Genomic DNA, 12,418 nt, shown 5'->3' with positions numbered 1-12,418 from the left:
TAGATATGCAGATATAGATATACACATATAGGTATGCACATATAGGTATGTAGATATATGTATGTAGATATAGGTATGTAGAAATAGGTATGGAGATATAAGTATGTAGATATAGGTGTGTAGATATAGATATGCAGATATATATATATGCAGATATAGGTATGTAGATATAGATAATGTAGATATACCGAGTATTTATCCTGGGAGATACCCTAGGATACTTCATTTCACAATTTATAGGTACATACAAATTTCATCACGTAATACTGACCTTTGAATTTACGAAGGTACAAAGAAAGAAATGCACTCTCTTCCTCGTCGTTGACGTGTACTAAATGAGCACCATGCATTAGACAATGCAGCTGGAAAAAAAAAGATTAACATGGTAACAAGTTTAGAGCATTTTTTAAAAAAAGTAAGTAGCTACAGATTTATATTTCATAAAGAATGTTCTAGCATGGGCTCGAAAGCATATTTTGTGGATGTTTGAAATTATAAGGTATTGGCCATTTGTTGCTAGCGGACAAATACAATACAGTGTGTGAATTAGTGTAATAACAAGTTCAAACAAAATTGAACCATATCTGTTTCTTTCTTCAATGTTGTATGTCCTTCTGGTTTTCAATTTACTATTTTGTTGTAAATCATGTTCAGAACTCTATCATTTTGAAACGTCTTTATTAGATTTTCTAATCCTGTAATATATGTCATTTTGTAGCTGCAACAAAATAATACTAGGGGCGTTCAGTAGCTACAGCGCATACCTGTACAATACTCTATTGAATAATAATAATAATAATAAAACAAATAATAATAATAATAACACATAAACCTATTAATAAGATTTCAATCGAAGTATGAGCTTTACGTTGTCGCTGAAACTCCGTTACATATACGCATGTATACCTTGGCTTATTTTTAGTATAGCCGAGTGCAGGGTTTTCGGCGAAGGGTCGCTTTATGGGATATCTAAGCGATGAAAAGTCATGTTACTGTAGAAATATTAGCTTTACCTATACTTACGAAAATAACATCAAGTATTGAAAGTATGAGAACTTGAACGAAGTCTAACGCGAACACTGTTTTAGATAGTCTAAAAGTTATTTACTATTAGAAAAACAAAACATAGCCACGTTTCTCAATTGTAATTGAGAAGGGTTTTGCGGAAACCCTGTTTTTTAGAAACATCTGCGGATGTTTCTAAATTCAAAATTTTACTATTTCATGATTAAATGTTGAATTCTGCTTAAGCCGGTGCTAGGGGGCGTGGACGGTAACTTGCACTTTCCAGTACCGTCCATGAACAGGCTCAGTCAAACCGAGCCTGCAACATTTTCAATTTTGCCGTGTTGGGCTTTTCTTTAGGGATTCTGTATTTATCTATTTTATGATCACATCCGTGTTATTTGTGCCGTGTGGCGGCTGTAAAAAGTCTCCCCGTACATTTCAATCAATGATGTTATATTTTCGATCCTTGAAGATTTTCGTTCAGCACGACATTATTGTTGTGCTTGTGGTATTTTTTAGTTTCAAACTTTTTCGGCATTTTCTAGTTGGGTGTTCCAAATATTGCCTCCTTGAATAAATGTTGAATCACCCTTAGGATATGTTGCCTGCTTTTTTTTAAATTTGTCTTTTTGACGTCTTTCTGTGATACGCAGGCTTCATAACCATTGATCCCCTTTTCAAAATTCCATTTTATTTTAGTTCCGCCCTATTGTTTTCTCGTTTAGGGCACACGCTTTTTATTACTTTGGGACCATACGCCGCTTTTCATGGAATGGCACGGAAGTGTCACATTGAAGGTTCCATGATAAGCCGCGTCATGAAACACATCTGCGGATGTTTCTAATTCAAAATTTTACTTTTCATGTTTAAATGTTGAAATTTGCTTAAGGCCGGTGCTAGGGGGCGTGGACGGTAACTTGCACTTTCCAGTACCGTCCATGAACAGGCTCAATCAAACCGAGCCTGCAACATTTTCAATTTTGCCGTGTTGGGTCTTTCTTTAGGGATTCTGTATTTATCTATTTTATGATCACATCCGTGTTATTTGTGCCGTGTGGCGGCTGTAAAAAGTCTTCCCCGTACATTTAATCAATGATGTTATATTTCGATCCTTGAAGATCGTTCAGCACGACATTATTGTTGTGCTTGTGGTATGTTTTAGTTTCAACTTTTCGGCATTTTCTAGTTGGGTGGTTCCAATATTCCTACTTGAATAATGTTGAATCACCCTTAGGATATGTTGCCTGCTTTTTAAATTTGTCTTTTGACGTCTTATCTGTGATACGCACGTAACGCAGGCTTCATAACCACTGATCCCCTTTCAAAATTCCATTTTATTTAGTTCCGCCCATTGTTTTCTCGTTTAGGGCACACGCTTTTTATTACTTGGGGACCATACGCCGCTTTTCATGGAATGGCACGGAAGTGTCACATTGAAGGTTCCATGATAACCGCCGTATGAACACATCTGCGGAGGTTTCTAAATTCAAAATTTTACTATTTCATGTTTAAATGTTGAATTCTGCTTAAGCCGGTGCTAGGGGGCGTTGCCGGTAACTTGCACTTTCCAGTACCGTCCATGAACAGGCTCAATCAAACCGAGCCTGCAACATTTTCAATTTTGCCGTGTTGGGCTTTCTTTAGGGATTCTGTATTTATCTATTTTATTTTCCTTTTCTAAAAAGTTTCTTTTATTTGTTTTTTCTTCTTCTTTTTTTTCTAAACATGAAATACAATAAAGGAAAATATATTCTTAAAATGATCTGTATGACGATAATACAAACACATCAGCTTAAAGTATTCACACCTTAAATCTTGTATCGCGGGATCATTTAGGTCCCTTTAAATGACTTTTTTTTTTAATTTTAAAAGTAAAATCACAATAAATGTTTGAAAAAGGGTTTGTTTGAATGTTAAGCATCGTTCGGTGGTAAGATTTTGCGGAAACTCGGTAACTGTATTTTGTGTCTGTTTAGCGACATTTTCTTCATACGCATTGCATGTTTTGGGCACACCAGAACCAACACCAGAACCATTCTTCGAAAAGAATATCTCGACGAAGACTCTATAAAAATCCGGAACACAAATAGGTAAATTTAGAAGAAAGTTAGGAGGGTAGAATCACATTTCTAAAATTTGAACAAAAGGTTGAAAATTTACCCTGTGACTGACCTAGCTGCTATTCCTTCTTCACATTTGGATCCGCACAGATGGATAAGCGGAAAGTCGCATGTATTTATTAACGATGCTCAATTTTAAGATCTGGATGGGTTCAACCCCGTCCCCACCACCCTACCGAGCATCCTAAGCAACTGTTGATCAATCTGCGCCAAAATTCTTGATTTTACATTTTATTTTTTGAATTTATTATTTTTTTTCGAAACTCTGGTTTTTTTATATACGTCCGTGCGTATCGGCAGGAACGCCACTGATCTATTTAGATAGTCAAAATATTAGTCAACATACATAAATAAAAGTTTTTAAAATGTGCCGTTTATGTAAAATATGATAAACAAGATCAACAAGGAAAGGCGGCGTTCAATGAACGCAACCCCCACATGACCCAGCAACAAGAACCAATGGCAAGGAGCCCAGGGGGACCCCAAACAAAAACAGGAAAAAAGGGCAAAGACAGAGCACGGACAGGTTAAATCACTTTAATGATAATATATTTGTAACTGATTAGGAATTCAAAAAGAAAATGTTAAAATAGGCCAAAAGGGGAAGGGACAGGAGACCGGAGGCGGTGGGGATAATCAAAGGAATAAAAACTAGAGGCAATGGGGAAGATCTTAACCGAGACGAGAAAACAACAAGAGTGACACAAGCAAAGTGTCACCAAAACAGTACCGAACACATAGATACATCTGAGGAACACATGGGGGGCGCCGCCTTTGAATACGGTCAGCAGCATAATAATGACTGCTGGGGAAGTTTAAACGGTTAATGGTGCAACCAAGACCTCGCTCTTAGCCCACCATGTTCCTATAAACGAGGACAGTGTAAATTAAAATGAAAATCCCCGCCAAGTGAAATTCTAACAGCTTGTTATGGCTTACAAAAGGTTAAATAAAGTAAAACACCAAAAATGATCATGTACTGTAGAAACATATAAAAGTTTAAACCCAATGACCATAACAAAAAGTACTCGATGCATCTTAAAGGAAGACAGAGCAACAAGAAAATCACTACAAGGGCCCGACGAAGCAAGACAGAAGACAAACATTAGGCAACTTCAGTTCCCAAAGGGCCTTTAAGAACTGTCCATCACTATAGTCTCCCACTTGGCCCGTCAGATGTAATCAAAAGAGGAAAGCGTAGTGTCCAACTGTAAATGGGTTGAACACTAAGCATGCGGTATGTCTTAAGATAGTAGGGTCATAACCCCTATTTATTATTAAATTTATTAAAATTTGATGTGATATTTTACGTCAATAACTTTGAATTTCTTATTGTCATTTAGACATCACTTTTATACTTACCTTCGCATTTTGATGTGTAGCTTTCTCGTCAACAAAAAGATAGCAAGAGTTTTTAAAAGATACCCAGCTATCAGGACATTGAGTTAGCACCGAAACTGTGGAATACATTAAAAAAAAATTTAAAAAGTATTTAGCGATATATGCATGAAAAAGGTTATTCAAATCAAAACAACTTTTTCACCATTTTCAATTTCTGGAATCAGTGTTGAATGACAATTTTTAAAAAAAGGCAGTTTGGTTCTCAGGAAATAAATTTTCTTTTTTAAAAAAGTGCAATAACGTGAATTGGGCTTTAAAATTTTTTTAATTTAAATGGTTTTTAAAACATGGTTAAAAGCTTACAAAATGAAGAAAAGGGCACTGAATTTTGAAAATTATTTTCCCAAAAAAAGGGCAAAATGTAAAAAAAAGTAGTTTTTTATAAACCCTATTTTGACCTTTTCCGTAAAAAATTTTTCCCCTTTAATTTTTCCCGGGGGAAAAAAAACCGGGAAGAAAAAGATTGCCCGGGGAAATTAAAGCAATGATTTCTTTTTTGGAAATTTTAACATGTCTCCAGATATTTGAGCTTTTGAATTGAATTGAATTAAATCGCTGCTCGGCCAATTGTAAATATTTTTTGTCTGTAACTGTCGTGCAAATATACTACTACACAGTTTATAACCTTTTTTACTTATGGCTACGGCGACTACTGAACAATAATTTAGGAACTCAACTGAGGTTCACCTCTTTAAACACAAAATTTGAACTTCTTACATAGATCAGCTGAGGAACTTAAAACAGAAAGATTTACAAAACATTAAGTAGAAATATACTCAGAATGAATTGAAAAATCGTATTTAGTATAAATTGACTTTGAGACATCTATAAGTATTTCAAGCTGGAAATAACTCTTGGCTGAAGAATGAAGTCTGTTATAATGCAGTATCTTAATAAAACTTGTTAATTGTACTTATATTTTATAAAGATTCAAAATAAGAAATGAGTAACAGTTTAATTCTAGTAAAGTTTTACCTTTCGTTTCATCATACATATCCATTCTGTGCTCAAGTCGTAAAACTTTTGCAAGTATCTGTTCTTCATAATGGTATCGAGAACATAACGGCTCCCTTCCCGAACCTACACAAAATAGCAAAGATATTGCCAAAAGCTCAACATTTCTGAACATTTTCCTTCTTGTATGATTTAACTGAACGTCTCAATAGATTTAAAAGAAGATGGCAATCAATTGTAAAAGTCAAGTTGTTTATATGAGTTAGCAAGATGTATGTATGCGCTGTCACGACAGTGAAACATGATCGGTAATATATGAAGTACTTTTATTTGTACTAAAGCCTTATATACAAACGGTGTATGTTATATTACACACACTCACACACACGCGCGCGCGATTGCACACACACAAGCAGAAACATGGCAATACGTGACATGAATTCGAGATGACATGTATGAGGCTGCATCTCGGGGATCATTTTCTGTAGAGAAAGCTAGACGTGTCACGAACAGGCCATGATATTTCCACATAACAGTCTGTCGCTATACTACTGATAGAAAGACCAGCTCGATCTGATTTTAAAAGGGGCACTTTCCTCCGAGTATAAACGCCTTGCAGAATCTTAGGTCATTTTCAGGTTACTCATGTTTTATATAGTGTGGGCAGAAAGCTGTTTACTGATAAGCCCCCAGAACAAGTTTAAAGAGAATTTATTTCATATTAATCATACATTTACTGTTAACATAAGCTCTTGTTTTAGCAGAATACTTCTAACTTGGTTCAGATTGAGAATTATGATATTTTTCTTTTATTATTATTTATCTTTAGGGAGGAGATTGTTAAGGGACTTGTATGCTAAAATCGCCTTTTATTTTGTATGCTAAAATGGCCTTTTTATAATTTACTCTTTCAGAGATTTCCATCCAATTTAATTCAGAAAATAAGTGGTATTGAATGAATCTATAGGAAGCCTGTATCTGTCAAGCATATACAGACGCTTCGGGCCTACTTTGTTTATATAGAAACATTTCCGATTTGTGATTAAAAGTAGTTTGCCTAATAAAATTCTTTTTTAAAATAACGGTGACAGGATAAATAGAATAATAGATTGGTGCCGTGGATGGAGAAAGTTTATCTGGCGAGGCGGAGGAATTTATTGGGTGAGCCGAAAGAGGCGGAGGAATTTATTGGGTGAGCCAATAAACTTTCTCCATCCACGGCACCAACCTATTATTCTCTATGTTCGCGTTACACTATAGGCGCGTCGATGAAAATGATTCTTTTGCATTTTAAACATTCTTTATTTTGGTTATGTGATAAATAGAATGTTATATTCGTGTAGTTTCATTACTGAACTTATTGAACTTGTTGAATAAAATAATATTTACTCGCCAGAGGCTCGCATAATATAATTTTATTCAATTTGTTCAATAAATTCAGTAGTGAACCTGCACTCATTCAATATCCTCTATTAAGATCTAAAAAAACAGGAAGTAAACTATATCATTACTATATATTATATAATCAACTCTTAATCTGCTGATTTTTTAAACTTTACATTAGCAAGTTTATTGATATCAGGATGAATTTTTGAATTTGGTCAGCTTATGGAATAGAGTTCGGTCAGACTAAAGAGGTGTGCAGTTTGGCATGACCCTTTACTGGTGACAAAGGCTAATCACTTGGTCCCAGCTGGATGAGAGTTAAGCATTTGATTTTAGTCCACTCAAAAACTGGCCAATGTTTTTTTTTCAATTTGTAGAGAATGACAGCATGCTTTGATCATTGTCCCCTATGATCATGTTTAATTAAACAGAATGTGCTAAATTTCATTTCAACCATTTGATTCCATTATTATTATTATTATTATTAGGACTTTTCTCTTTTTTCTGAAGTACTATGATCTCAGTCTATCTCTTTCTACCTTGTATTTTATTTTTCTGTTTCCAGGAACAACAGTTGGCATTGGTGTTGGTACATTTCTACTTGGGTTGTTGATTGGAGCTGTTGGTGTATTTTTATTTAAAAGATACTTTAATAGAGCAGATGAATTAAAAACAAATTTTATTGAACACGAGGAAATGTGATTTGCTGTGTTTTAGTAAAAAGAAAATAAAACAAGTAAAAATGGCATAACTTGGCAAAAGATGTTCATACCTCAGGACAAGCAAAATCTCAAACATCGTGTTGTTTTGGCAATATACATAAATATTAATCAGTTCAGATTGTCTAGAAATGAAATATTAAAAGAATATACCGCTTCTTAGTAGGAGGGTTTATCTCAACTTACAATGACAGAACATTTTTATTGGGTATTAATACAGAAATGATTGATCTGTTATATGGTAAAAATCGAGCTTGACTGTAAGAGGAACACCTGTGCATTATAATAACTACAGGCAACAGCCTGATGAAACAATCGGCATTGCGTAAACTAGCTCATATGACCGATTTCTCTAAAATTATGTGAAATGAATAATTATCGTGTAAACTCAATGATGAATGTGTCTATTGATAAAGCATTAACATCGAAGAAAATACTCATTTTACTCTATTTAATGAATTTATATGCTTATATGTATAATATGAAATCATGTGTGTAAATGAACTAAGATGTCCGGTTGGATCTACGTAAAATTAGTGATAATTTTAATATTGATATGTTATTATTCAATCAATTTTCTAGCAAGGAAAATTAGTTTCAAAAGAAGTACATGTATGTTTAAAGCCTCTTCACGTATTTAAGGTAGGTGAAATACGTAAAAACAATACCTCAAACATATGAATTGTAACAAACGAGGATAAAAAAATCATTGTATTTCACTTATAAAATTACACAATCGTCGGAAAATACCTCGGCATTTCTATAACGGCTACTAAGTCATTATTATTGTACATTTCTAGTACTACTGTATTGGAAAAAAATCTAATCATTATGTTTATTTATAATTATTATATGATGCTCATGGAATTTGTATTAAATCTTAATGTTTCTGTTTAGTTTGAAGGTGATATTAATCCTTGCAAATACAATAATTCTAGAAGGGAATTATTATTACATTCATATTGCCTTATTTTATTAATTTTGTTATGATACTGATGTATGAGATTTTCTTTTTTCACAAATAAACATAAACAAAGCACTGCATACATTGTCATTCCATTTGTAATCATAAGAATGGTGCATGTGAACACAATTTTCCTTTCCACCAGAATTATCAGGCTGGCCAGATATCCAGTTGGTGAACGAAACTGCAGTGTCATGACCGTCCCATTCAAATTTCCCCTCTGTTTTAGTGTCGGTTAGGCCGATCCAGTATTGATTATCTAAATGGAATAATGAAGATATTAATATGTAGATATAGATATACAGATATATAGATATAGATAGGTATAGTTGTGTAGTAATAGGCATGTAGATATAGGTATGTATATATATATGTATGTAGAAACCGGTAGGCAATAAATTAAATTGAGAAAATCCAGTTAATGTCAGTTATTTTTAGTATAATTATTTTTATTGTTCCAGCACTTTTTAGCATTTTTATACATGTATATAGGTATGTAGATATAGGTATGTAGATAAAGATATGTAGATATAGGTATGTAGATATAGGTATGTAGATATAGATATGTAGATATAACGAGTATTTATCCTGAGAGATAGCCTAGGATACTACATTTCACAATTTGTAGGTACATACAGATTTCATCACGTAATACTGACCTTTGAATTTATGAAGGTACAAAGAAAGAAATGCACTCTCTTCTTCGTCGTTGACGTGTACTAAATGAGCACCATGCATTAGACAATGCAGCTGACAAAAAAAAAGATTAAAGGAATGTTCTAGCATGGACTCGAAAGCATATTTTGTGGATGTTTGAAATTATAAGGTATTGGCCATTTGTTGCTAGCGGACAAATAGAATATACAGTGTGTTAATTAGTTTAATAACAAGTTTAAACAAATGGAACCATATATGTTTCTTTTTTCCATGTTGTAAGTCCTTCTGGTTTTCAATTAACTATTTTGTTGTAAATCATGTTCATAACTCTATAATTTTGAAACGTTTTGTAGCTGCAACAAAATAATATTATGAACGTTCAGTAGCTAGGGCATATCAGAACAAAATTCTAGTGAATAATAATAATAATAATAGGTACAAATACAATATAAATCTATTAATAATGTTTCTATCTATAAAGTATGAGCTTTCCATTTCCGATAAAACACCGATACATATACGCATGTATTAGGTAGTCAACATACATTATAATACTAGTCTTTTTAAATATGCCGTTTATTGAATAATTTCATGTGATATTTTATGTCAATAACTTTGAATTTCTTATTGTCATTTAGACATTATTTTCATACTTACCTTCGCATTTTGATGTGTAGCTTTCTCGTCAACAAAAAGATAGCAAGAGTTTTTAAACGATAGCCAGCTATCAGGACATTGAGTTAGCACCGGAACTGTGAATACATTAAAATAATTTAAAGTAATTTAAAATGTATGCATGAAAAAGATTACTTCAAATCAAATAACTTTTCACATTTTCAATTTCTGGAATCAGTGTTGAATGACAATTGTCAAAACAGTTACTGTCTCCAAATAAAAGGACACGTGTATCATTAGAGTTTCGAACTAGCAAATATGAATCACCTGTAAAAGGTAATAAAGTACCTCGTAAATTAATAAAGAATATTGTTAAGGTCGATTGAAATCAAATTAAATAGCGCATTAAAAAATTGACGCTAACATATCATTTAGATTAAAGGCAAATCATGCCTCAGAAACTATTATTTTTTCTATTTTAGAAAGGGCAAATATGGGCTTTACAATGTTTTAATAATGGTTTTAGACATGTTAGAAGCTTATCACATGAAGAAAGTGGCGCTGAATGTGAAATTATTTGCAATAAAGACTTAGTGGCAAAATGTAAACAAAGTAGTATTATCAACTATTTTGACCTCCGTACAAAATACTAAATAAATCACTGTAACTGTACTAATTGCCGAAAAATAACCGAAGCAAAAGATTGTCCAGGAAATTAGGCAATGAGTTCTTTTTTTGGAAATTTTAACATGTCTCCAGATATTTGAGCTTTTGAGAAATAAAAAAAAGAACAATTCTGGGACTTAATGGGCCTTTCAATCGCTGCTCGGCCAATTGTAAATATTTTTTGTCTGTAACTGTCGTGCATATATACTACTACTCAGTTTTTTATGGCTACGGCGACTATTGAACAATAATTTAGGAACTCAACTGAGGTTCATATCCCTTTAAACACAAATTTGAGCTTCTTACATAGATCAGCTGGGGAACTTAAAACAGAAAAATTTACAAAAAAATAAAGTGAATGAATTGAAAAATCGTATTTAGTATAAATTGACTTTGAGACATCTAAAAGTATTTAAAGCTGGAAGTAACTCTTGGCTGAAGAATATGAAGTCTGTTATAATGAAGTATCCTAATAAAACTTGTTAATTGTACTTATATTGTATAAAGATTCAAAATGAGAAATGAGTAACAGTTTAATTAATTCTAGTAAAGTTTTACCTTTCGTTTCATCATACATATCCATTCTGTGCTCAAGTCGTAAAACTTTTGCAAGTATCTGTTCCTCGTAATGGTATCGGGAACATAACGGCTCCCTTCCCGAACCTACACAAAATAGCAAAGATATTGCCAAAAGCTCAACATTTCTGAACATTTTCATTCTTCTATGAGTTAACTGAACGTCTCAATAGATTTAAAACATCTGAAAAGATGGCAATCAATTGTAACAGTCAAGTTGTTTATATGAGTTAACAAGATGTATGTATGCGCTGTCACGACAGTGAAACATGACCGGTAATATGAAATACTTTTATTTGTACTAAAGCCTTAAGAAGAGCTTTTGGCAAAGAATCAATAAATATATACGGTGTATGTTATTTTACACACACTCACTCACACACACGCGCGCTTGCTTGCTTGCACACACACACACACACACACACACACACACACAAGCAGAAACATTGCAATACGTGACACGAATTCGAGATGGCATGTATAAGGCTGCATCTCGGGGATCATTTTCTGTAGAGAAAGACGTACACTCGATAGCGCCACAGGCCATGATATTTCCACATTAAAACAGTCTGTCGCTATACTACTGATAGAAAGACCAGCGAAGCATAATATTAAGGCTATCTGATTTTAAGAGGGACATTGGCTACCCTTTTCTACGAGTATAGACGCCTTGCAGAATCTTAGGTCAATTTCAGGTTACTCATGCAAAAAGCTGTTTACTGATAAGCCCCAGAACAAGTTTAAAGAGAATTTATTTCACATTAATCATACATTTACTGTTAAAATAAGCTCTTGTTTTTTAGCAGAATACTTCTAACATGTTTCAGACTGTGAATTATCATATTTTTCTTTTATTATTATTTATCTCAGGGAGGAGATTGTTAAGGGACTTAATTGTATGCTAAAATCGCCTTTTATTTTGTATGGCCTTTTTATAATTATTTGCATCCAGTTTAATTCAGAAAATAAGTTTGACATCAGTGGGCACATATTGAATGAATCTATAGGTAGCCAGTGTCTGTCAAACATATACAGACATTTTCAGCTTAGTAAAAAAACCAATGACATGGTTTTAAGCATAATTTGACTCCTTTCTAAGATAATTTTATATAAATTTTGGCTATTAGCAGACAGCTTTCTGTCCATTGCAGCGTTCTATTTTCCCAGCAGTTCTGAATTTCTGTATTTAAAACATCCCAATCATACAGATCAATGTACATTAAGAAGATGTTATAGTTTAGAAAAATCTTTTTTAATTGCTCTTGTTCGATTAAACACCAGCGCAACTTTCGTCCCTTTCCGTCAGCCGCCTTATTATCCGAAGTTTAACGGAAAGAGCCGAGGAGATGCGA

General features: G+C 33.4%; 2 protein-coding genes across 2 annotated transcripts; both read right to left on the bottom strand.

The window, feature by feature from the left end:
* Positions 1-227: 227 nt before the first annotated feature.
* Positions 228-5,697, bottom strand: LOC132755604 (C-type lectin domain family 4 member E-like). Its single transcript, XM_060746493.1, has 3 exons — positions 5,505-5,697; positions 4,491-4,585; positions 228-362 (listed from the first exon to the last, which is right to left on the bottom strand). Exons 1-3 carry the CDS (start codon positions 5,656-5,658, stop codon positions 228-230), a joined length of 384 nt encoding a protein of 127 aa, XP_060602476.1. The 5' UTR covers positions 5,659-5,697.
* A 2,327-nt stretch (positions 5,698-8,024) lies between these two features.
* On the bottom strand, positions 8,025-11,365 carry LOC132755603 (C-type lectin-like). The gene is made up of 4 exons (XM_060746491.1): positions 11,049-11,365; positions 9,867-9,961; positions 9,212-9,302; positions 8,025-8,811 (listed from the first exon to the last, which is right to left on the bottom strand). Exons 1-4 carry the CDS (start codon positions 11,206-11,208, stop codon positions 8,573-8,575), a joined length of 585 nt encoding a protein of 194 aa, XP_060602474.1. The 5' UTR covers positions 11,209-11,365; the 3' UTR covers positions 8,025-8,572.
* Positions 11,366-12,418: the final 1,053 nt, after the last annotated feature.

This window comes from Ruditapes philippinarum, unplaced genomic scaffold (assembly GCF_026571515.1).
Source record: "Ruditapes philippinarum isolate M1 unplaced genomic scaffold, ASM2657151v2 ctg728_1_1_1_1, whole genome shotgun sequence".
NCBI classification, from domain to species: domain Eukaryota; kingdom Metazoa; phylum Mollusca; class Bivalvia; order Venerida; family Veneridae; genus Ruditapes; species Ruditapes philippinarum.
The sequence above is the reverse complement of the archived record's forward strand: the minus strand, read 5'-3'. Positions and strand labels throughout refer to the sequence as shown.